Raw genomic sequence first — 26470 nt, 5'->3', positions numbered from 1 at the left:
GCTACCATCTCAATTCAATTTTATTTGTTTAGCTCCAAATCAGAAAATACATTTTCGTAAAGGCACTTTACATAGAAGGTTGAAAAGTTAAAGATCATAGAGAAAACCCAACAGGTCCCGCAATGAGCAGCAAAACCTCCTCATTAACTGGAAAACCTCTAGAACTAGACACAAGGTGGACGGCCACCTGCCTCGGCTGGTTAAACGTGGCTTCACACTTCACTTATGTATTGTTAAGGGCTCAAGGAAGTGCAGTGTTGAATTTGGTGCGATTTGAACCATCAACTGTGAGAGCAACTCGTTAACGACAGCAACTGGGTTCTGAGTCGAGCTTGGCTGAACTTTGAATAACCAGGTGAACAGCTCTTCCTGCAGTTTTTGTGGGTTTTGTGGACTGAATCCTTCAGCAGACTCAATTACTGTCATCGACTGTCACTTTTACAGTTTCAGAAAGAAAACTGCAGCCAGCATCTCTGCACACGTGTCTTGAAGAGAAGATTTACAGTTTCTCTCTGGTTTTCATCCTTGTACATATCTTTGGGTTGTTGTTTTAATTAAATACAATGTAATTTTCTCAGTGTCTCCTGATTAACTTAGAAATCGTACAATTCATTTTTCTTTACTTACTTTCGTTACTTGTTTTTTGACAATAAGTCAAAGACACAATTGATATAAAAGTGATTACTTGTGGTTGTAGTGAATCTCATTAATTCCCCCACACATGATCATGCAAAACCTTGCATTTACAGTGAAAAAGAACAGAGATTCGATTCTGCAAAAGACTTGTTTTTTTTTAGTCTTGCTACTTCCTGCTTGTGTTGCACACAGCACCATGGGTCGATGGAACAGTGGGCCGCCCACTCTCTACTCCTACAGCACAGTGTGCTCATTTTGGCCTCCTGCCCAGTCTGTGTGCAGTATCCCCATCTTAGATCTGCACTTCCTTTGTAGCCTTTAAATGCAGATAACAGGGATGTTGCACAGAAACAAATGAGTGCACATTTATTTCATGCACATTTGAATTTATGGATGAATATATTTATTGTCATGACTTATTTACTTTAGCTTTCCTAACTGTATGCTGCTTGTTTCTAACAAAGCACGGAGCAATAAAGGTTTTTTTTCTGATTTTGCAGGAGCATTTTGTTCTCACAGTCATGCTGTGCCAAGCAGTGGTCAGCTCAATAAAATCAAACAAAGCACATTGACCCTGGTCATAAAGGATAACTTGGATCATGTGCTTTTGGACCACTCACACCCTGCAGCCCAAAAAAGCAGAAGGGTTCTGTTGTCTCTCCTCCCCTGAGACAGATCCGTCCTCGCTATTGATTAGAGAGCAGACTGAAAGCTACTGAAAACAAGACTCCATGCAAAGCAAGGTCAGGCAAAGGCTTAAACCCCTCAAATGAATTACACACTTTGACTTCAGGGATTGTGGAAAACAACCAAACAAAATGAAAATGTTTAAGGGATGATTACATGACTGATCTTTACTTTGTTTAGCATATGAATGTGCAGCATGCCTCGACTGCACAACACTGATTTTACATCTTTCAAACAAGCTGGATTTTGGAGAAGAAAGAAAAAGACTCTTGTGGGTTAAACAATCAATAGCTTCAATTTCTCTCGTCTGCAGATGGCAGGTTACAACATATGCCACGTTCTGTTGGAACAGATGTCACCGGCTCCATGGCCCCTCTGACTGGAGATCGCAAGTCCTCTGCCCCCATCCACTCCAGCCAGCCAGTCCTCTTCACCTTCGACGTGCCTGTGCGCCACACACACCACAGTTCCTTGTCCAACAGTGCACCCCAGGACTACCTCCTCCTCCACCAGTGCATGAGCAGGAAGACAGAGAGCGCAAGGTAAAGGTCGCGACCCTCAGGCGTCCTGTGTCAGTTTCCTGTTATCCGTTAATGCAGGTCAACATACAGGTTCATGGCGCTTCCTCAGTTTAGAAGCCATGAGGGTTCGGACCTCTGTTACAGGGGGGGGAAATTAGCCAACAGGGGGAAATTAGCCAACTGTGTGTGTTGTAGATTATTAATGTATTCTATAACAAGTCTAACATGAGGGAATAAATCAATGTATTGTTTGTATTGTTATTGATCTTCTTTTGAAACCAGATTTGAATTCACAAATTAATTATGTTTTGGGATATCAATAAAAAATGTGGCACACATTTGAAAGATAAAGGGAAAAAGAAAACCGCAATATTCATTAATGGCTTATTTACAGATACATAACGCATCCTTCCACCAAGTTTTGTGGAAACCTTCCAGTAGTTGTTGTGTAATGATGCTAACTAACAGAGAGCAAAACAAACAGATGAAAGCATAACTTCCATGGTAGGTACTAATTATCATACAATAATGATACTTGGAAAAGGGGGAAAAGGGCACATGGATAGACACAGTGATATGTTATTTTAATTTGAAATATTGATCATTAAAGACCACATGTAAATGTCTCATTTTGGTCAATCCAGCAGAAAAAAAAATATATATATATATTTTAACATAAAGCAGAGTTTAAAATGGAAACAATTAGCTAGTCATGAATATGCACAAATCAAAAAGTGTGGATACTTGCTCAGTTGCTGTTTCTACATGGATATACAACACAGTTGTGCTGAGCATTAAAACAAAGACTTTATATTAAATGCACTCCTGAGTTGCACATTAACATTCATCTCACCTCCAGTGCCCACTTCCGAGAATCAAAAGGCAGCTGTAATAATGATGCCATTCTGCAGAGAGGCCGTACAGTTAGATGATCAATGAGGTTGAGGCTGCAATTCATCACTGCTATAGGTTTGGACTCGCCCAGGATAGAATTGCCCTCTCAGCCGCACAATTTGCACATAAATCTGCTGCGCTGGACCTCAGTGAGACGCAGGAAATCAAACCTCATGATCCATCTCATCAGCTTTATGCAGATGTTTCCGTCACTCTTGCACCAGCTTCTGCTCCGTGTTTCGGCTAATTAAGACTGGCATCTGGTAACGAGCTATGATTTACGTCAGATTAAAATTGGTCTGATGACCGAATGGTGTGAATTAATCTTTGTGAAAAGCCGTCGTTCAGTTTCCAGTGACGGAAGGAAAAATGATGAACAAAATTATTGATTGATGATCGAAATCCTGAGGAGGCAGCAAAATGTTATGTCAATATTAATTACATCACTTTGATGCATTATTCATTCAAATTTGTTCCATTTATATTCAAGAACATTAGTTGCTAATGCATGTGAATAAAATCTCAGAGTGAGATCAGCATGGTCATAAAGAAATGACCCCTTGAGGATTTCTTATCTTTCCATTGGACAACTTAGTCGGGTGATTGCTCAGCTAACTGGCTAGAAACGTCTGAACTGAGCGCTTGTTGTAGTTGCTACTCAAGGTCAGGCCCCGCCAAGGAGCCAGAATAAATGAGGCATGTCCCTGGGGTGTCTAACCCGAGGCCGACAAACTGTGAGAAAGTCATAGCATTCTCCCTCTGAACGTGGACGCCCTGTCCCTGACAACACGCTAAGAAACATGTAAACAAATCAGCTCCTCAAAGAAATGTAATAAACAACAATCCGGAATTTGATACTTGTGCCGTAGCTGCACCAAGGTGCTCGAACACTGATGCAGAGATGTGCTGTTTTTAAATGTGCTGCAGCCTTCAGAGGGGACGTTTCCTGTGAAGTGCTACAGTGCCACCTCGTGGCTCTATGGACAGTTACATTAAATGCAACTGCACATGATATTGTCAAAGGCTTGCATTGAGTTTTAAGACAAATATTCAGGCAGCATACAGACTGATTTATATGTGTGTCTTTGTCCCTGTTGCAGGAGTGCCAGTTTCTCCCAGGCCACACGAAGCAATCTGTTTGTTGGGAGCGACTCTGCTGTGCAGAAACTCTCTCATGGCTTCTCCCATTGTCTAAATGGCATGGGTGCCCAGTTGCATGGTTTCTACAGTTTGCCCAAACCTGGAAAACACCAGTTACCATCGCACGACGACTCGTCCCAGGAGGCCTGTTACGTGCTTCCGCGGGTTCACAGCTCCGAGGTGCCGACTCACAGTGGGCTGGGCGACCCCGAGCTGGAGAACGAGGAGGATTACACCTTCAAAACGCCCTGTAACGCCCTAGCCACCATGCACAACAACGAGCGTCAGCCTGACAATTACGACATTCCCACGACGCCTGGCTCCTTCTATCAGATCCCCCGGACGTTTGACAAGAATCACAATGCCTTGACACCCTCCAGCTCCGAGTCGTCCTGTGCGCCTCCTCCCAGGCCCCCGAAACCCAGCCAGGGGTCAGAGGGGCAGTGGGGGAGTCCCCAGTCAGTAGGAAGCCAGAACGGAGAGGTGACGTCTGCAGTGTCGGTTATCCCACGCAGGAATACTCTCCCTGCTGTTGAGAACATCAGGCTGCACAGAGGTACACATATTTCTTTTAGTCTTCAACACTTTTCCTAATGTGTTCCTCCTGAACGCCGCTTCTTCCTTTAAAACACAGCCTCAGTGGACTCGCTCAGATCTTTTGAAATCGCACTTTTCACCTGTTTCCTGTTTTCAAAATGCAGCACGGACTCGACGGGTCCATCCTCTTGTGGCGTTGCGGCGACTTTGCACTTCCCTTTCCTCCCCCACTTTCCCTCGCTCTCTCCCTCTTCCGCTATCTCTCATTTTACTGACTTAACACCAGCAGCTGAGCAGAAACAAAGGAGGCAGTCTGGCAGACACTGTTCTGTCGAGACAGTAATGAAATTCAAGCCATACAGCGACTCCAGAATGTTTCGTTCCAGGCTGATGAGCAATAAAAAAAAACACTTGCAGACACAATGCACGGCCTCTTAATATGTTATGTTCTCCACTTTGCAAAGTCCGTGCTCGGGCCTCATATAGCCTGAAGCAAGATATGACCTCTGACCCTTGTTAGTGAGGCTACAGGCTGTTCACACACCTGTGCTGCGAAGACTAATTATATCCCAGTCAAGCGTTTAATTAAATGTCACTCATGTTGTGTTTGTTCCATTAGAAACATGACTTTACTCCTTGATATGTCTTTTTTTTTTCTTTTAATCAGCCTCCATTGCTGTGATAATTGCACATCTGACTCATGGAGACTTTGCACTATTCTGTTTCACTTGTTTTCTTTTTCCTTTTAGAGTTTACAGCAGTGGTAAACATTGATTTCGCCCCTCGCCTCTCTCTCCACAGGCTCCTCCTTTGAAACGAACAGCCATCACCGTCCCATCCATTTCAGCAACTCAGGCCAGTCTGTGGAGTCTGTCAACGACGGGTTCAGCTCCTACTTGGTGAGTCTCTGGCTCCTTTTCACTGCACATATAAATTCTGTGGGTGCAACATCATGAACCGCAGAGATAGAAAATGCATTTCCACGATATTTGCTCAAGTCGAGCGTTGCAGTTTTCCTGCAAAATTGAGCCCAGAGAGATTGAGATGTCATGTGACCGCTGTGCCCATTTGACACCAGAGAACCAAAGCCCCCCTGACTCGCTCAGACAGCGGCAACTCGGATGACAACTACGTGCCCATGAATCCTGGCTCCTCGCCACTCAGCGCTGCGCTGGCTGACAGTCCTAAGAATATCTACATCCCCATGAGCCCTGGGCCACATCACTTTGATTTCCCAGGATTCTCTGCAACGTTACCTGCCCGCAAGGGGAGCAGTGCCTCCCTGTGTCACAGGCCCAGCCGTCTCAGCGATGTTACCCCACCACCCATCAACCGTAACCTCAAACCTAACAGGAAATGTAAGTTTTTGGCAGCTGTATTTCTAACTCATGTAAAAACATGAATCGCAACTACTGGTCATCCGATTTCAAAATTGATTGATTGCTGATATGAACCTTTCACAGACATAATCGTATAAGAATAATTTCTATAAGCGCCTTTCAAAACCACAGTTTTAAGGTGTTTCACAAAATGAAATTAAAGTGTAAAGTTCGCAAATCATAGAAAATACTTTTATTAACCTTTTTATCTATTTTTGAAATAAAATAAAAATGAAACACATAAACAGTAAATGAACATCAAAAACAATAAGTTAAAAATGTATTGAAAAAACTATAACATGCTTATACATATATACATTTACGCTATATGTAAATACAAATCAGTATCTGCATATTTGTTTGCGGATATATTCATTATATTAAATTAAGTTCTAAATAGGTAGTTGTAGTTGTATTTGCATTTTATTTTTATCCATAACTGTTTATCATAAAGTCACTATCATTAAGTATCAAGCCTCAATACGTTTCTTTGTCATAAGGATTTAAAAATCAGAATTGGGAATTTTCTTCTCCCTAATATCGGCATCGACCTCCAATAATTCATATACATGTCAGGCTCTAGTTGTAAATATTGAAATCTTTATATTTTCACAGCAGCTCCACAGGTCTGCATTGTTAATTGTATAACACAGACGGTTTTTATTTTGTTGACAGTGTCTGCTCTTGTTTTCCACAGCGAAGCCAACACCTCTCGATCTGAAGAACAATGGGATTATTGATGAGCTGCCATTTAAGAGTCCGGTCACCATGTCCTGGATACGGCCCATGTGAGTCTCATATCAGTCATTCAAGATAGATTACCACGCACACACACACACACACACACTCTTTCTGTCTCTCTCTCACACACACAGCTTGATGGCACAGACTGCCGCTGTTATTTTCTTTCTGCCTGAGGTCAGAAGGTAGATGCACTCACTGTCCTGTTTGCTTTGCTCCAGGCCGGCTATGAACTCCATATCCTCCCAGCATTGTCGACCCATCTCCACACAAAGCATCACCAGCACCGACTCTGCAGACAGTGAGGAGAATTATGTGGCTATGGTGAGTCCCGATGGCCGGAGGGGAGATCAGGAGAGCACATTGTGTTCTTTGTTTTAATGATTCACTTGTTTGCATGCTAGTAGCTCGCTGGGCCCTGCGTGAGTAACACCTCCCTCCTGCCCCCATTAGCAGAACCCAGCGTCTACCTCTCCAGCCATGAGCGGCACCAGCAGCCCGGCCCCCAGGAAGTGTGGCAACGTGGACTACCTAGCGCTGGACTTCCAGCCCGGGTCACCCAGCCCGCACAGAAAAGTAAACAGATGTTTTTTGTCGACTATCACTGGCTATTGTTCTTGTTTCTCACCGCAGTGCAGCGCAGTCCGCCCTCAGGCCAGTATCTCACTCGTGCCTTATTTATCATTCCACAGCCCTCTACGTCCTCTGTGACCTCCGACGAGAAGGTGGACTATGTGCAGGTGGACAAGGAGAAGACCCAGGCACTGCAAAGCACCATGCAGGAGTGGAGCGAAGAGCGGCAGTCTACTGAACCTGCAAAGGGGGTCAAGTCCTGACACTGACTTGTACGAATCAAAAAAACCACACAAAATCTTAAGACAAGCGTCACCAGTGTCATGTTACTATCATTGCTATGAATGCTGGTGGGGCTTGTTTAAGCCTGAGATGTTTGGACAAAAAGCCATAACCGACCCCACGCCTGTTCTCCGTGATGATTACAACTGCAGCGCACTGCTAACGTGCAGGATATCAGGCCATAGAGGTGAAGCTTCCTGCCAAAGCTCTTCACGCAGACTGTTATAACAGAGTATGGACAGTTGATAATATGTATGTATATCATCCTTACTTATCAGTCAATCCTTTTTCATCGAAGCTGTGCCCCCCCCGCCTCCCCTTCTGCAACGTTTTTAAGTTGCTGCCATTTAACACAGTGGTTAAACCGGTCGATGACCATTTTAATATAACGTAAGAGTGTGCTCACTGGTCTCAGGAATGCCAAGATGCACTCCTAATTTTGGCATGCGGGCAAGACTCTCTCTTCTACACTTCAATCCATCATTTGTGCTGAGTCTTGCAGAAGCAGCGAGGAGATTATTTTCACTGCAGGCAATCATTTCAGCTTAGCAGTGCATGTCTGGTAAGAGGAGGGAGGGAGGGGGAAAAAAAATACAGCGATGCAAAGGCCTGTGTCAGAAGCCCTAATGATAATTGTGCATGACTGTTGCCTCAGTTTCAATTAAGAACGTATTTAAAAATCTGTCAGGGTGGGATGGCAGGCCGATTACTTCTACGCAGGTACAAAGTCTGTAACGTCCAAATGTACAGAATGAAGAAAACGAGCCGCACGTGAGGAATCGTAATATTCGAATGCATTTCATTTTAAATGTGCACTGACTGAGGAGATGATGGAGACGGAAAAGTAAATATAAAGCAGTTCAGAGACGCCCATAAATTCAGGCTAAGTAGGAGGAGAGAAGCATATTTATGTTTTCAACGGCTCACTGATTTATGTCTTCGGGCTTTGATATAGCCACGTACACAACAGCAGTTGTTTCCTGTGTGTAAATTATTAATAGAACAACATATTCGCAGCACGTCTTGTCGACTGTTTGATGCACTCGGTAATATTGAGCTGTTCCTGCAAACGATGAAGATTTGCCAGTGATCATGGTCACTTAAAAAAGAAAAACAGTTGAGGAAAGAATGTTTTCTTAATTTCCTTAACTCTTCTACTGTCTAATTTGCCTTATGTTTTCATTTCACTTAAGACTATAAAGTTTGCCTTGAAGAAATGCTTTAATTATTTGCCATATTATTCGAGGAAGAGCCATATTGTTTTTAGGACAACTGAATGATTCTAGTTCAACCTCAAAGTCCAGTATTTCATTGTGGGCTGGAACCACTGAAGGGTGAATCCCCTGTTTGAATAGTGTGGCCACGCAGTGCTCGATGGTATTATTGATTATTTCATTAAGATTTACTTCTTAATGTTTTTCTACCATTTTTACTGCTTTTGTATTCTTTCTATCATTATTTTTACTGATAGGTGTGAACACGTGACGTTTTCGTGAGAACGGGGTCCGGCTAAATTAAGCTAAGTTTGTTACAACATGTATTTTATTCCTTTTTTTTATTGTTAAATTCCCTTTTTTATACATGAAATGGGGAAGGCTGGCGGTTTGAGTTGCACTGAACAGGCGAGCTGTGATGGGGGCGAAGATGCGAAAGAGGAAAGCAAAGACTGAAGAGCCTGTCTCCCCTGTTAGTCTCTGAAGTGAAATAGATGTGTAATTTATTATCTAGAGAGACCCGTCATAAGCAGAAGAGCTGTGTATGTGTTGTAGTAGATCGTGAATTGTAGTAAGTTAAATGACAGCCTGACACTGAAAAACACAGATCTGCTGTCGGACTGGGTTGACGTACTGTATACCAGTAGAGACCATGTTTTTTTTTAACCACTTTTAATGCTACTACTGTAAAGCATTCGCAGATTGCTCGTGTTTTAATTTATTAATTTATTGTGTGTTTTTGGAATTGTGAGAAGAAAAACAAAAGGAAGAAAAACAACTACGACCCGACGAGGAATCATCATCTCTACTAACACTGATGTATGCAAAACTGTCTTGATTTTGTGAAGCAATATGACAAATAATGCCAGTGTGACGGTAACAATGTGGTACAGTTGACTTGGGATTTAAACAAGAATACAAGGTTTTCTTATTCCTGTATTATGGTAGACTTAAACTGTGGACACAGAATAAATCAAGAAGTGAAAGGTTTCATGTTAAAGATCCTCTGTGAATATGAAAACACCGCTGACACTGTTTTATCTTGTGGGCACGAGAAAGAAAATCACCCCCGTGGGAACTTTAGGGGCTTTGTTGTTTCCCCGACATTAACGACTCCAACCACTCATCTCTCAGATTTGTAATTGGTGCTGTAACATAGAATAATGTAACGTCTGCTGCCCCCTGTTGTTAAGAATAACAGCTGCATTTGTAAAAGGATCTGAGGACATAGCTGCTAGCTAGAAGATTCAGACCGTATGTAGGTTTTAAGCTGATACACTCACCAGTGGATTTTTGCCTGTTCATACCAAAACCTTACACATTTTATTGCCTACCTTGTCATTTTTTTCCCCCATGACTGAAGCAGCATTCCATCTGGCAATTTCACATTCAGTTATTTATTATTCTTTTACTGAAATACAATCTCTCAATCTACCTGACTGTACTTCTATTGTACTCCAACATATGTCACATTTTCCAGTAGTGACCAATAACTTGTAATTTCCCATAAATAAAAAATGACTAATTGTCCACATGTGTCTTAGTCAACCAAAAACCTTAATGACAAATTATCTGACTCATTGAACAAGGAGGACACAGCTGAAGAAATAAAATGACTAATGAAAAGAATATTTCTTTACTTTTCTTCTTTACTTGATTTGTTCACCTCCTGCAGAAGGACCCCCCCCCCCCCCCCCCCTCTGATGGATAATAGTGATACTGATACAAGCAGACAATGGACAGTATCGACCGTGCGTGTATTGATCTGCGCCTGGTTTGAGGAGCAGCAGCAGAGAAAGAAAAAAAAACTCTTACACACCATTCCCTGGACTTTTGTCTGAGTATATATGTATATATATATATATATATATATATATATATATATATATATATATATATATATATATATATATCATGGGATCTGGGAATTCTACATTCAGAGGTCTAAGGTTTTTTCCCCAGCTAAACCAATAATATCTTGTTCCATCGTGCCTTGTTACAAACTCACTGAATGTTTTGTACAGAAGAAAAAAAACATACATTTATAATTTGTTTTTTGCAGTCCTGCAAGAAATCATGAATTCAAATTTCTTCAAATTCAAAAGTGTACTGAGGTGTTGTCCTAAAAATTCTTTTTAAAGCCCCCCACCCCCACAACAAGGTGCTGAAAGCTGTTTCCATTGTGATTGTTGTGATTATTATTATTATTATGACTGTGTTATTGATATTTCACACGGAAGGCAAGTCAGTGTCCCATGGGTCTTATTTCTTCTTGGGCTCTCTTTTGCATTGACATGTCCTCTCCATGTTGTTGTGGTTTTCCTCTGAGAGCTGCAGTTTCCCTCTGCATTACAAAAACATGCATCCTGTCTCTGTGACTGTCTGTGGTTTTACTGGTATCCACTATGAAGTCTTCATGGTGGGTGAGTGTGCAGCCCCCTGCAGTACGACCCTCTGCTGAAGTCATTAGGTCTGTTACATTGAATTAACTGGAGTGTGTGTGTGTGTGTGTGTGTGCATGTGGGGGTGCGTGGTGGGGTTATAACAAGGGCAAAACCAATTCACTTTACCTCCCCCTTTTAGACAAACATTTAAGACACTGGTTGCAGGTTTCATGAGCCGCCGACCTGAAAGAGACCTAATTTGGGTGTAGAGCAGCACCCCATCTCTTTTATTGGTGAATTGATAAAGTGGCATCTTAATACAGATACATTTGCAATGACAGTCGTTTATTCTGGACGAATAAGAGGTCATGCACCACATAAACATGTAAGTATGCCTCATATTTGTTCCTTTTATATATAGAATGAGGGAGTGCACAATTTCTTATTATAACTCGGCTTTAACTCGCTCTAATTGCTTACTGAAAATGTGATATCAGCCAAAATATGAAGTTTTAGTAATGTAACCTAGATGTCAAGTTGTAGATTATCATTATGAGCCATTATCCATTATTATATTGGCATGTGGACAAATTAAGTTTAATAGGGCTTTAGATGTGACTAATTGAATTCAATATGTGTTATATTCTTTTTGCAATATTTCTGTTATTCTAGAAAATATATAAACCCTGAATGTACCTGTTCAGTTTTGTAGTAGAAATATCTAAATCCTCTTTTACTTCATTAACTTATTCACCACAGTGATCAGCATTAGTTAAATACTAAAGAGAGGAGGAAAACCATAATTGCTTTACATTCTCAGAATTGTCTTTTAATTAATACCTTCATTTCTATCTTTGATTTTGCTTATCCTGCTTTAAGCATATAGCATTACTTTATTTTTATTTTGCCACATCTCCTAGTATTTTTGTATTTATATGTTTTATTATCATTTGATCTCTTTTTACCTGTCTTTGGTGTTTCTTTAGATTTAGGATGGCGGTTTTCTCAGGTCCTGTTAATATTGTCTTGCTCTGTGAATGGGTGGAATCCTTTTTGTTGCTTTTATATGATAAATCCAAACCCTGCCACTATAGTATTTATTTATACAGCACCAACTCACATGTCTTATCCCAATGCACTTTACACAGGAAGGTCGAGACCTCGGAAAACTACAGAGAAACCCAACCGTTCCCACAATAAGCAAACATGTGCCATGTGCCTCGGTTGGGAAGAGAGGAGACAAAAAGGGGGAGAGAGGAGAGACAACTATTATCAATAACTATCATAATGTTATTTCCTTTTTGCAGGTCAGTCCCCCTTCTCTCCACCAGAGTGTGCGTTTGCACCCAGCTCTTCTCATGTGAGTGTATCATGTCAAAGGAGGAATGTTCATACAATGAGGGTCTGTGTGTGTGAGAGTGTGTGAGAGTGTGTGTGTGTGTGTGTGAGAGAGTGTGTGTAGTGGCTCCTCTATTGCCTCGGTGCACCACACGGACAAACGCTTGTCAATGGACTATTTCAGACGGATCTCTATCGGTTTGTACAGCGTCTCTTTGCGTTTCGCTTGGTGACTTGTGATTTTTTTTCGCGATCAGATCCTCCTCATCCGGATGGAAGGAGAAAGACGCCGAGAGAAAAGGGGACTCGCTTCCTTTTTACGCACAAAAATGCCGTGAGTCTCGAACTTTAAGTGCTTTTCGTGCGTTCACTTTGAATTCATCATCGACAGCCTTTGTGTTTTTTTTGAGCGGTTTTCTTCGGGGGTCTGTTTTAATAAAGTGTGGCACATTGGAGATAAAGTGAAATGTGCCAGGGATGTGACCATTGGGGCTCATTTTGAATATAATTTATCTGTGCGCAGAGGTCGAGCGGATTCATTCCAGCTGTGAATCCAGCAGCTTTGCGTGTTTGTAAATCATTACAGTTTTAATTATAAGCTGACACAGTGACACCCCAGAGGAGGAAATCACTAATGAAATTCTCCAACACTGGGACTTTTTAAAATGTGGAGCATGTTGTGACTTCATTCTGACCTTATCTCACTTTATAGGAGAGAGTTTTTTTTTATCTCTTACATCATTATTATAAGCTTCAGGAGATAATTGCGCAAAGTATCGCTCCAGTGAGTTTGTGCGCACAGTCCATTTTCTTTTCCACATGGCACCATAGCCGAGTCCATACGCATTGTTTTCGTCCATGTCCGCACTGTGGTCCATTTTACGCTCAGTGGACCTCAGCTGCTAAACTTGTCGTGGACCCGCGGGTATGGGAGAGGCGACCCCCGCTCAGTCCGCTTCGGGGCCATTCGTACCCATGCTGGGTGTCGGTTTAGGAAGCATGCCCGGCGGGGTCGCCAACGGGCCGGTGGTGGCCACATCCAGAGGGTCGGCGGTGCCACAGCTGCACAACGCCATCGTGGAGCGTCTGCGCGCCCGCATCGAGCTGTGCAGGCGGCACCACTCCACCTGCGAGAACCGCTACCAGAGGGGTCAGGCCGAGAGCTCCGACCGGGAGCATGAGAGCACGCTTCACCTGCTCAACATAGTCCACCAGGGGCCCGGGAACCGCAAGACGAAGGGCGGCCGGGGGTCGAACCAGCAACCTCCGGAGTACAGCAGGTCCAACGGGGAGCAGAAAGGTACCGAGGGCGAGCAGAAGATCTCTACGCGCATAGCGGTGAGTTTTGGGGGGATGGGGAAGGTATCAATAATGATGATGATGATGATTGTGATGTTATGGCTCCTGTGACATGTGGTGATGTGCCAACTTCTGCTCAAACTTGGATACGAGCTAAACTCTGGTCATGCCAATCACAAGTCTTTTTTCTTGCATTGTATTTGATCAGTGTGTTCGAGAGCTGCACTTCACTGTTCAAATCACTGTGCAGTGAAGAACAAAGACATAAGACCTGGTCCAAATTTACAGGACAATCAAACCCAGTGGCACAGCAGGCAGGATTAAAAACCAGAATATGTCAAATCTGGGTCCCTGATTTCACTGATTGAAGTGGCCCTTGAAGTAGATGGGATGCTACAGTATCAAAAAGCTTGTTTGCAAAGCAATCCATTCAGAGGAAATGGTTTTGGGGTCATTGGGCCACAGGGATGTTGTTTTTGCATTTGTTGCAAAAAAAAAAACCATGTCAACATCTCGCCTGTGCATGCGATGGAACCATGGGTGCATTCTGTGGCTCCTTTGATATGCACAGTCATCTCCTTTGTGCAGTGCAGATTATTCAGTTTACTTTATGTGTCACATTAGTCATCAAAAGTGTTTCTCAAAGAGGGTTTTTTTTGGTGTTTGAGAGATCTCGTATATTAAGTTAAAAGCTGTGTGATTTTATTTCCAGTCGTTTCAAGGCTCATTTTGTAAAGTCAGAGAATCCCCAGAGTAAAGTATTAGAATAAACTGTGTCGGTGCAGTTTGAATGTTCTGCTGGTGCTGACTTCCTGTATGGCATACATTAAGGGCACCGTCAGTGCAGAGGGGAGATTTATTTTGTTGTTTTCCTTCATTGGGCACCAGGGAGTTCAGCATATGAATTATTTCCCAAGCAGCGTTTCACTCCAACGTCAGAAGGGTGAAAGATTGCAGATGTTCCTGCTCTGGATTTGCTTGAGATGCCGAATGGAAAAATAAACAATGTCATATATTTTTTCCAGCGTGGCCATAAAAGGACAGCAATGATTGTTCCGTCAGTTCATTTATTGTCATCACTGGAACTGGGCATGGGACACACTCCTGCTACATGTCAAGCAACTGTATCTGCCTGTGCAACGATTGAGACTCTTAACATACAAGAAAAGCGCATTTGCTATAACTTACGGGGTTGATATGAAGTGCAGTTTAGCTTTATGGCTTCTGACGTGTTTGGTTTTCATGCTGTTATGTACAGTACAGCTGTGGAACAAAGATGGGAGGCAGGAGACAACAACATCATGTATTATACTTAACTGTCTAAAGGAGGTCAGGGAACATCATTATCATGTACTGTTTCATTTTTACTGATGTTGACTCTGGAGTAGCGTGTTCTACAAAACTGATGAGTACAGCAAGATGGTGAGGAGGAAATGAAGTCCTGGCGTACATGTTTATTTCAACCCTGAGGTTAATATGTTTTTTTTTTTCTTGATCATTGGGTGAAGCAGAACAGCAGCAACTGCAGAAACCCGCCATCGGTGCAGTTGTACAGCTTCTATCCAATTCTTTCATGAATTGATTTAAAATGTGTAAAAATTAGAATAACTCCTCTAACCGAAATTCTTTGAAAAGATGTATTTTTATATCATTTCGGGCTTTTAAGCACAGTGAAACGCTTGTCTCCAAATATTTCCTGGGGTGCAGCTGTAATTCACCATAGTGCATTCTTCTGAATTAAAAAAAAAAAAGTGAGGCTTCTACAATGGCCACATCTGTGCGTGTTATTGACTGTTCACATTGGAATTTGCGATGGAAATGTACACCAAGCGAGGGGCAAACAACACAATGGATTATGACTGGCTGGGAGTGCGGAGTGAGCAGCACTTAACAACAGCGCTCATTGAGAGCAGATTAACAAAGGATATTCTCTTAGATGAAATTGGAGAAATGCGAAGGAAGGAGAGACGAGAGCTCACTTATCCAGCCACTCATGAAGTGATTTTCCTTAATGCTCGCGTGAACTCGTCGAAAGCTTGTTGGGTATTCCGTTTTAGATTGAGATTTAGATTTAAACTTTCAATCTTTCCCTTCATACCTGTATCAGAGGAAGCATTCACCACAGAAATATAGGTCACAGAGTGGAAAACATTAGCCCTGTATTACAATGTACAGACGTTCAGTTTCATCAGATCCGGATCCGGCAGCCATGTTACATTGTCTATCAACGACACAGATAGTGAGCACAGAAACTAAAGGCTTAACAAACATAAGCCTGATATAGCCCTGCTGCATGTAGCATGCCATGCATTGTCATGCCCTATTATCACGCGTTTAACAAATGGCTCACTAAGCACCTTCCTGAAAGATGTGCTGGCCATGAAACAGTTTGAAGCACAAGGCCCCCATATAAATGTTTAGAGCCACTGAATACATTTCCTGCACGTGTTTACTTAAAGTCAAACAGGCCTTGAAAAAAGCAGTAGGCACGGGACGCCTGGTGATTAACAGTCCTGTGTGCACTTGGAGGATTTTGTTATTTCCCAGTCTTGTACTAGTGACAGATCCTAGAACTGTTGGCCTGAAGCGGCGAGTGCTCAAAGTGCTCTGTATGCTGATGAAGTGTTTGCCTGTTGTTTTTTCCCCTACTACTGAATCTATGTGTAGTCCACATGGCACCAGCTCCTTCTCAAAGCTGGAGCATGATGCACCTCGGTCATCCAGAGGTCTAAAACTTTAAACTACGCAGCTGCAGTGTCCGCAGTTTTGAGGCGTTTATCCTCCTTTTTCCTCTCCCCGTATTGTTTCCTGTCGCTCTCTGTAAGATGCCCAAAATACTCTTGAGCATCATGTGTTAGTTTGGCCCGATTGCAGCACCTTGGCCAAATGATTAAAAATTGGCAGCTCCAGTCAGTTGCACTTTTGATGGCAGATCAGATGTTCCCAACTTAGTCTCAGGACCTCCCCCGCAGAAGGTCACAAGATGAATCAGAGAGGTTGAAAGATGATTAACAGGAAAGGAAATAAAAATAACTTTCTGCTACAAAAATTGGGCTTTCTTTTCAGACTCTGCCCTAATTAAGGCTTTTTTTTCCCTTTGGGATTTATTGGGGTCAGGAGCCAAAATTCTGGGAGCCACTCCACTGCATGTTTAACTGGAGTAGCAGTGAAAAGAGTGCATATGTCCACCCTGGTTGTCCTGGCTACAAAACTCTGCTGCAGGAGCTAATTTGCAGTTGAGGGAATCTGTGCAGCATTTTCCATGGTCATTTTCAAATTTTAGATCCATATCATAGACGCATCTATAACTAAATGTAAAATACAAGAAAATACTTTTCTAGTTTCATAGACCACCTCTTATCCAACTAACAAGTACAAGTGCAGTGAGAGGGCTCATACCTTCGACAACAGTTCCCATATGAAACCACATTTTAAATTCATTAGACCGGAATTTTTATTTGCATCTGAACCAACTTGGACACACTCATAAATATCAGTCCCATTGATTTTCATCAAGATCCATGAAGTATTCTCTGAGGAAATCGACCATCTCACAATGTTAAAGAAAGTAAAAGGAATTCAATGGTTTCTTTCCTGACCAATGCTACATACTTCCACCAAATTGTGTGGTACTCCGTCCTGTAGTTTTTGTGTCATCCTGCTGACAAACAAACAAGTGCAGATAAACAGGCAGAGTTAAAAAAAAGAGTAATCACTGAGCTTTAAAAGCTCTAAGATACTTTTTTCTTATTTCAAAATATTTGTGCAACGTTTTCCTTATTGTAGCTCCATTTTGTTCAACCATTGTCACACGAGTACTGCCCCTGAACTCTTCATCTTTGGGGTGTAACAACAGTTTCCAGCTGTCTAGTGGATCGACAGCTACACTCGAACAGCGCGGAGAGAAAGAATTTCCTTGTACTCTCCTGTGGTCATGTATGATGGGTGAAGTGCGTGTTCATGTGTGTGTGAGTGCGAGTGCGTGGGGTGGGGTGTGCGCTGTAAGTGTTTCCTGGCATCCCCTGTTTGGCTGTTGAACCGCCTGAATCAGAGCTGCCGGTGGTCTGAGCTCAGCCCCGCTCGGCTGTGATGTGAAACAATTAGCCCAGGTCCACAGGGGCCACCCACAGTGAGGCCCTCAGCTTTACCCAGCCCAGAGGATGCAGCGCGGATCCATGTTCAGCCCACAGATCGCTACCATGTTGTCCTGGGAAGGCTGAAGTTTTTCTTTTCGGGATCGCTGGCTGTCAGTTGATCTGAATGCTGAATTACGTTAAGTCCCCCTTTAGTGGGGAGTGGGATCGCTGTGGGTGCTGTTTATTGACAGCGCGGCTACACTGTAAGCCTGATGTGATTAAGCTTGTCTCATTGTGTGTAGACTGTAGCTGTGAGATGAGTCGAGCGTCTTCTAGTGCTCTGATTAAAAGACATTAAGATGGGCCTCCGTATATACTGTGTAAAGCCAACTGTTAATCTCCTCCTTCTATTTCGGATTAGTCATCATTCAAAGATATGGTTTAAACACAGTCACAATCCAATTCTGCTTATGTATAGTGTATATTTTAGTGTAGAATATACATCCAGACTGTCATCTTTTATTTAAATGTTTTAGTAACAACATTTAGAATCTATTACATTTCACATTATTCTGTTTTCAGAATGTTTTCCAATATGGTTTAGTCATTGTGATAGTTTCAAAAGGATGTTTGTCAACTGTGCACACTGATGGATGGTGAGTATATTGAGAATATAATAGTGCTTTGTGCTAATGCTGCAAACTCCTTAGATTAAAAGATTTTAGTATTTAAAGATCTAAATGATGATTTATGTTGAATGTGATTCAAGTAAGCAGTCATTTCAAGATGCTCTCTCAGTAAATAATCAATTTTTAAAGTATTTACTCAAGTACTTCCTGAGTATTTTCAGGCATCATACATAAAGATGGTCGACATGGTAACTCCTCAAAAGTAAAGCCAAATCATCTTGATTGGCCCCTGGTGGCTGGCTGCAGCATAAACCTTGCCTCCACCATGTAAGTAGTTGGGACATGGATCAAAAAAACAAGTCATAGCAGTTTCTGTGTTGTTTCTTCTGATATAAATGGAAATGAGCCTGGTTACGTTTTGCCTTGAGAAACGTGAAAACACCTATTTGTACTTAACATCAGCCAGATTTACAGAGATCATGTTCCGGACAGACCACAGTCATATCCAAGGACAAGTCATAAAATGTTAGTGACAGATCTACGTAGACAGGGTCTGAATATCAGGGAGAGGTAAATGGTAGGTTAATATCACACACACACACACACACACACACACGACCTGTCAGTTTCCAGGAAATGACTGCCTCGGCAGGACAGTTGTTTGGACAGTATGTTGATTTTGACTTTGTCGGTAGCTACTGTATCATCCTCAGGCTAAATCGTGCATGAAATGAACATCTCTATTCCCCAGTAAACACAGTTTTATGATAACATCAGAGAACATGCGCTATAAACAACTTAGTGACACAAATTTTGTGATCATGATTGCTATGTCCTCCAGGGAGAGCAGGGCACAGGCTTCAATAAGCTTTACTTTCTGTTTTTTTTCAGGTGGCACAAAACAAAGTTCATCGCCGACTGTCATTTCTCAGAGGGGCTTTATTTTTCAATCCTTTTCAGTTAATGAATAGGCTTAGTAAAGATATTATAGAGACTTTGTTTTCATACATGTAAACTGCAGCTTTAATAATATTCAGTGTCATGATGGCAACAAACACATTCTAAATGGTTTTCCTAGCAAATCTAGTTTGTTGATTTTGAGGACATCTTTAGTCCGAAGCAGCTGCTGCTTCTCACCACCTCCACAGGCTTAAACTGTGGATTTTTCCATGTCAGTCCAGCCATGGTAGCTGTTGTTGACTACCAGGCTCCAAACAACGCTGTCAATGCCAGAAATTATGTATCACTTCCTGTGCACCAGTGGATTTTTCCCAGAAAAGACCTATGAGACACTGGCTGCTCAGGACAACTGATTTACAATTCAAGCTTAGTGGAAGTTATGTCAGTCAATAAAGTAATCAGTAAAAATGTCAACTTAAAAGCCTTGTTTAGCACAAACACTTCTCTGTCAGTCCAGTCCAGGATCACTATCAAACTCCCATTGATTTGAACTGTATCAGTATCTATTCATGCAATGTACTTGCATTTCTATATATTTAAGTGGTCCGACCGTTCATCAATCCGTCCCATTTTGTGAACATGATATCTAGCAAGTCAAAGGTCAAGGTCCCTGGGACATTCTTTGCCTTGTGAACGTGTTATCTTAAGAATGCCTTGGGAGAATCTTTTAAAATTTGGCACAAATGATCATTTAGGGTCACGGAGCAATTGATCAGATTTGGGCAGTGAAAGGTCAAAGGTCCATGTCACAACACGTTTTTAGCGTCTTGAACATGATATCTCAAGTCTGCCTTTAAAGGTATTTCTTCAAGTTTTGATCAGTTATCACTTGGTCACAAAGATGAGCTGTTAAATGGTCAAAGGTCACAGTGACTTCGTATTAGTCTGGAAAAGAAAATATTTAGACTGAAACTGAAACTAATAATATCTAAACTGCAATTGTATTTATTTGATGTCCATGTTGATTGAATAAATCAGTATATGTTTATTGCCTCCGGAATTAATGTTATTCAATGTTAATTTAATGTTATGTCGGCGGAAGGATAAAAAAACTCCAGTGTAATTTCTCCTGGAAGATGAGACTCAGCAAATGTGGTGTCACAGCGGCGTGTTGGAAATAATGCTCCCTGAATCTGGGACATCTCTGTACCTGGCAAGATTTGTATTTGCTGCCTTCTGACACGAGCAAGCTCTCGTTCTTTTCTGCAATGATTTAGATTAATCCAGAAAAGACAAAGTACAAAAAAATAGACCACACACATGATAATAAGACAGAAGAGAAGAACATGAGGACGACGGCAGCTTCCAGACGCTCAGCGGGGCAGTGAGGATGTGTGTCAAATCAAAAGCCTTCATGGATCGTCTGCTCTGTATATACAGTATCTCTAGTAGTGTTTTTGAGGAGCAGCCCATCCCGCCCTCTTCCCACTTTCCCACACATCCAACCCTCCACCTGTCTCTCTCTTTCTCTCACATAACACACACACGCACACACGCACAACCCACCCCGTTGCGCTTGCCTCATGTTTTATTCAGCAGTCTATGGGATGGTAAGGCTGTATCTGTCTTTGAAGAGTGCTGCCGAAATCATGTAGCAGACCCATCTCATCCTCAGTCTTCAAGGGAATGATACAATATAAGTGGGAACATGCTCAGAGGAACGCAGGCCCCTGACGGTCCAGGTGGGCCCACGGGTCTTTGCTGCTGCTGTATGAGCATCTAACAGCCTCATCTGTAGAGTCAATTTAACTTGCAGTTGTAGTGGAACCTCTGGCCGTAGATCGTATCCAAATTCTGTCCTTGGTTGTGGTCCGCGGTGTCCAGATGAGCTTGCAAGGTAACAGCTCTACCTTCCGACATGAGCGTTGTGGAAAATACATGATCAACATCAGCCTTGCAGCTTCTCGTCCCTGGAGGTACAGGCTTTGTTGTGTTTATGTGCTGAATGGGCTCATTTATAGTCTGTGTAGTAATGAATAATAGGTTGTGTATATCTGTTTCGCATTGTTTATTCTCAAAAGATTAAAAGACAACAATGATGTGACGTGTCTTGGGTTAAAAGGGTTGATTCATTTATCGAAACTGAAAACATGATATTGGACAAGGCAGGTTTTGGTAATCTTCCTTCTGAAAATGTGTTTCTTTGTTTTTTAGTTAGCAAGATTGTACAAACACTAAAGGACGCATTACTACAAAACTGGAAGGTTCTGATATGGGTCAGAGAAGATATCATTACATTTAGGTTCAGATCCAGATCAGGGGGATCCAAGTTTTTTTTTTTAGTAAATGACAATAATTGATGGATTTATGGACATGTTTAGGGGACCGATATTTTGTGCAATTTGGATCACATCCAAATAAATATTTAGATATGGTTTCACAAGTGCACTGTCTGACCTTGGTGTGGGTGTTTGACATCCTAGTTGTTAACTGAACAAAAAGAACAAAGTGTGGTCTATGAAACTAGTATAAGTAAAGTTTTTTCTTGCATTTTACTTGTAGTCATCCAGGAGCCTTATATCTGTCAATAATACGGATCTAAAACTTGAAATACGATAAATTCACCTAAAATTTGAAAATGACCTGGAAAAATGGTGCACAACTGTTTCCTCCAACCGCAAATTATATTCTGCAGCAGACTCCTGTGACTATGTGCAGATACTTGTTTCATGTTTGAATGAATATGAATTACCCCAGTATTCAGCGTTTCATCCAACGGAACATTTCTCTGGGTTGAAATACCTCCATTCCCGAGGGGTTTGGATTAGAGAGTCCCCACTGTATCCCTTTGTTGTTGATTTGTGCTTTCAGCATGCTTCCCGTTGTTGCCAGCACTTTGTCTGAATTTTAAAGCATTACGTGGACCTCAAGACACAAAAAACATCATCTGTGCTATACTGCAGTCAGTGGGGAATTTTAGGCGGACTAATATATTAGTACTCATTGTAGATAATAAATTCATCCCGGAAATAGGGTTCTTCATTGCTTTTCATCATTTGCAATGTGAACACAAAAAGTATATATGTGAGGGAAGAAGAAGGAAAAGGACCATGCTCTGGTACATCTATATCTTCAGAGGGGCCTTGTCGAGGTATCCGTTCATGCCTGATGCGATTTCTTCTGCTGAGAGAGCTCTTTGAGGTTTGTCAGGTTTTTCCTGCTTGACTTAATTGAAGAGAGGGCAGGATTGTGTGTGAGGAAAAAGACGGGAGGGGGGGTGGGGGGGGTGGTGTTAGAGCCTCAGAGTGTCTTTCCACAAGTGCTTTGCTACCCGGCGCTGAAACTGGAACCCTGTGGGAAGAAGCATGTTCAGGTGTATTTTATGTGCCGTGCATGGAAGCTGAATTCAGGGGACAAAACAAAACATGAGCAAAACTTAGCTTACTTGTTTATTTAAGGACAAGATCTTTAAAATACAGTCTGTTGTAACCCAGTGATAAAGGTGTGTGTTTTATGCCCCGTCCACACTAATGCAGCAAAATGAATATTTTCCCTCTGCGTTTGGGCCTCGCCTCCACGTGTTAAAACCGTTTAACTCACTGCAACTGCAAATCTTACAAAAACTTTCCATGTATGGCTACATGTAAAATGGAGCTTTTGGGAATCAATGACATCGCAATTTACTTTGGGAATTCCCCCTGTTGCTTTGTGTGAAGAGCATGCACCAGAAACAACCACAACAATGGCGTCTATATACCAGTTTCTCCACATTTGGTTATTAGAGCTAGCTCTACATTACAAGTTTCGCATTATTCTCATGATTTTTTTGGTTCTCGTTTGGACAGAGATATTTTTGTGTTTTAAAACAAAATTATCTGCACAAAGAAACAAAATAATAATAATAATAGTATACGAGGCTTGTGTTTTTGTGTTCATGTTGCATTTTACCTTGAGGTATTCAGGTTTTGTTTTGAACCGGAGCAGTTGTGTGCTTGCACACACAGGAGCTTATCTATAACTGTTCTCACACTTATCTGACAATCCAATCAGCCACCTGATATGTCAGAGTTTCCTGGACTTGTGCGGTTGATGTCGTAAACAGATCTGATTATCACAGTTGCCTCAGGAGAACTGGGTGTGGATGTCCACTCACTGTGTATGTGTCACGGCGTGCACACCCAACATCCCTTGTACTCACCTCTCCGAAGAAGCTACACTCCAGCCTTCTGCCGCGGGTTTATAGGTTCATTACGAGGTCTATTTATCACACAAAACCATTCAAACCGCGAATTAAATCAGCCAATCTCGCTCCTCTTGCCGGGGAACAATTGGGTTCAGAGCAAAGCAGCTTTATTTGCAGGACTTCAAACGGCCTATTCTCCCTAGGGTCATTACCCTGCTCAGGAAATGAGAAAGTGGGCTCCTGATGTCACTGGCAAACCCCGAGCACAGAGCGCTGGGTTAAACTGGGAGGAGGGGAGGGGAAAGGGTAGTGGAGGGGAGGGGCACGCTAGATCAGAGTTCAGACATGTTTACATTACAGCTCAGGATATTTCTCAGAGCCAGGCCAAGCTGCAGAAGTTCCCAGGCTCCAGAGTTGCGGAGTGCTGAAAAGAGGCACAAGCATTCACTTTTTCTTCTCCTCCCTTCGCTCCCTCTCTTCTCTCTCTCCCTCCCTCCCGCTCCTGTGCTCTGGGGTCGAAGTCATAGTTCAACTCCATTTGCATCGTGGTAACGTTCTGCTCTTGTCCTCCGGGGAATATTACATACGTGAAATGTACGAAAGGTGAAAGTCACAAACCTAATTGATATAGGGAACGTTTGCATGTCTTAAATGTTGCCGGCGTTGTTTTAGAAACAAACTTAAGGAGCTCATAGGAAATTCAGCATAAGTATGCGTTACAGTTTTTTTTGTGTCTAGTCCTTGACATCTCCTTTGCTTCATCTTTTTTCTCTTTAATATGCAAACCCCTCTCTCTGCCTCAGCAGTGACAAGAACAATATCTGGCAAAAAAGCACACAAGGTGAATGCACTCCCATTGTTAACACCAATATGTGAATTACAGTTAAACTACTGAGTCAGTGCTGGTACTTTATCAAAAATGATAACCTTTCAGTGTTGTCAACTTGACTGCACCGAATATTTGTGGGTGAAATGTTTTTATTTCTCAGATCACTGAGTAGTTAAATCATTCCACTGCTGTGTGGCAGGATTTTATCTACAAGCTTCAAGGGTTGTGTTAAAAACTCAATCTGAAGCAAACAGCTGATTTAAACAATCTAAAACCCTCTGGTGAAAATCAAGTTTTTTTACATAGGCCTTTTATATGATAAAGCATTTTAAACAAATAGAAAGAAGGGCTCTCAGAAGACTGCATATCTCCGCCAAGGACCAACACTCCCTTAATGAAACAGCATTTAAATTCATTTGATCTGGATTTTTTGGGGGGGGATCTGGCACTCAGTCCCTGAAATATACGATTCTTTTCATCAACCTCCATTAATTATTATCTGGGAAATCAATGTTTACAAAATTTAAATGAATCCTTTTTTTGACCCATACCACATCCTTCCACCAAGTTTGGTGGTAATCTGTCCAGTAGTTTTTGCTTAATCCTGTTAACAAACAAACCACCGACAAACAAACAGACAAGGGTGAAAACATAACCTCCTTGGTGGAAGTAATTATGGAGCACTCTGCTGATATAAACAATATAAAATATTGTTTAAAAATATTCTTAAGTCCCCCTCCTGTGAAAATTAAGTTTATAAACATGATAACATGTCCCCTTCTACCTTGTGTGACATTATAAGCAAAATAAGCAGTAAACAACATGGAGTTTTTCCACTGAAACATCACAGTAAACAAATACTGAATGTTCACAGCCAGCGTTTGTGATGTCACAAATCTAAGAAACCAATCATGCCCCCTAGGGGTGTGGCTTAGTAGCTGAAAAGACTTCTCAGCTGCATGTGGTGCTGTGAGGGTGGGCAGACGGGCAGCAGCGGCAGGGCCACATTAGCATTGATTCCAGTCACCATATGAGGAAGGAAGGTGTAGAATTACATTTGAGCCATTTTAAGACCATGAGGGGACTTTTTTATTGACCAACCTTTTGAATATGTGATTTTGAGGAAGAAAGACAAGTTTAAAGAGGTGTAATAAACTACTGGGGAGGGATTGAAGAGTTGTTTTTAACATTTTATTTCCCATCATTTTTATCATTTGTTTCCGTGTCTGTTCTGTATATTAGTCTGTTTACTGTGTCATTATATCTTTTGTGTTGTCTGTCACTGCTTGTTTTAATATATGGACTTTTTTTGGTTTGCTGTCTACCTCGACCCGGGCTTTAAATAACCGATTAAAATATCAGTAGTTTGGATTTCACTGGACATTTTAAAGAGTTGTAGTATAGATACGAGGATGTTTTTCTTTTGGATTTGAAGATGGATTTATCTGGAAGTACTGCAAAATGTGAAGCAGAAAACAGAGGCAAACAGATGGTTGTAAACATTCATCATACATAGTTTTACCTACCATACTTGCCCTAAGTTGCACACACAGTTTTCTCTGTGGGTTCACTTTCTGTTTTACCTCCAGATAAAGTAATGGATAGTCTTTCTAAACTGTTAGCTTGTTAGCTGTTAACAAATTGCTCAAGCATGTGTCTGGCAGTTAGCACATTATTTTTCTGCATCAGTTTTTGTAATGTTGGCTTTCTTATTAAGGTTTCTTTGTTTCAGACAAGCCCTATTGTGGATCTCCGGAGAATTGGAGTTTGCCTTTCACACATGCACATGCAGGTGGGGTTTCTCTGCTCAGATATGTTCACAACAGCAACCAATTTAAAGGTTCAGTGAGTAAGATTTAGATGAAAAGGATCTACTGGCAGGGATTGAATATAAAATAATACTAGTTATGTTTTCACTAATTTGTTTTCTTTACCCTAGAATGGGCCCTTTATATTTAAATACTTCAATAGTGCACCATGTTTTTTAAAGTCAAACTCAAGTGTACAATCTGAACATCTTTTGAGTTTTTATGACAACTAAAGCTACCACAGGTTCTCCTTCATGTTTGGAAGGGGAGGGTGAGGTAAGGGGTGTTCAGCTGCAACATGCAACTTCACCACTAGATGTCACTCAATTCTACACCCTGAACCTTTAATTTGGCTTAGGGGATCACATGATCTTGTTTATCGGCAACGGCATTGGCTCTAATCACCACAGACTCACTTGA

General features: G+C 41.8%; 2 protein-coding genes across 4 annotated transcripts in view; both read left to right on the top strand.

The window, feature by feature from the left end:
- Positions 1-10134, top strand: part of gab2 (GRB2-associated binding protein 2) — a 37547-nt gene extending 27413 nt beyond the window's left edge. For 2 of the 3 annotated variants that reach the window (XM_069534204.1, XM_069534206.1), the window contains exons 3-10: positions 1637-1865; positions 3839-4434; positions 5217-5314; positions 5494-5773; positions 6492-6582; positions 6757-6859; positions 6989-7111; positions 7228-10134. In XM_069534204.1, coding sequence (XP_069390305.1) covers positions 1637-1865; positions 3839-4434; positions 5217-5314; positions 5494-5773; positions 6492-6582; positions 6757-6859; positions 6989-7111; positions 7228-7371 — 1664 coding nt within the window. In that variant the 3' untranslated portion in view covers positions 7372-10134. The remainder of the gene's footprint in view (positions 1-1636; positions 1866-3838; positions 4435-5216; positions 5315-5493; positions 5774-6491; positions 6583-6756; positions 6860-6988; positions 7112-7227) is intronic. The other variant, XM_069534205.1, reaches the window with a different exon arrangement.
- Positions 10135-12401: 2267 nt separating this feature from the next.
- The window catches only part of maml2 (mastermind like transcriptional coactivator 2), a 40957-nt gene continuing 26888 nt past the window's right edge, over positions 12402-26470 (top strand). The window contains exon 1 of the mRNA XM_020087935.2: positions 12402-13664. Within this exon, the coding sequence (XP_019943494.1) occupies positions 13254-13664 (411 nt within the window). The 5' untranslated portion in view covers positions 12402-13253. The remainder of the gene's footprint in view (positions 13665-26470) is intronic.

Source organism: Paralichthys olivaceus, chromosome 11, assembly GCF_024713975.1.
Source record: "Paralichthys olivaceus isolate ysfri-2021 chromosome 11, ASM2471397v2, whole genome shotgun sequence".
Classification (NCBI taxonomy): domain Eukaryota; kingdom Metazoa; phylum Chordata; class Actinopteri; order Pleuronectiformes; family Paralichthyidae; genus Paralichthys; species Paralichthys olivaceus.
Note: the sequence above shows the minus strand (reverse complement) of the source record. Positions and strands in the feature narration are given on the sequence as shown.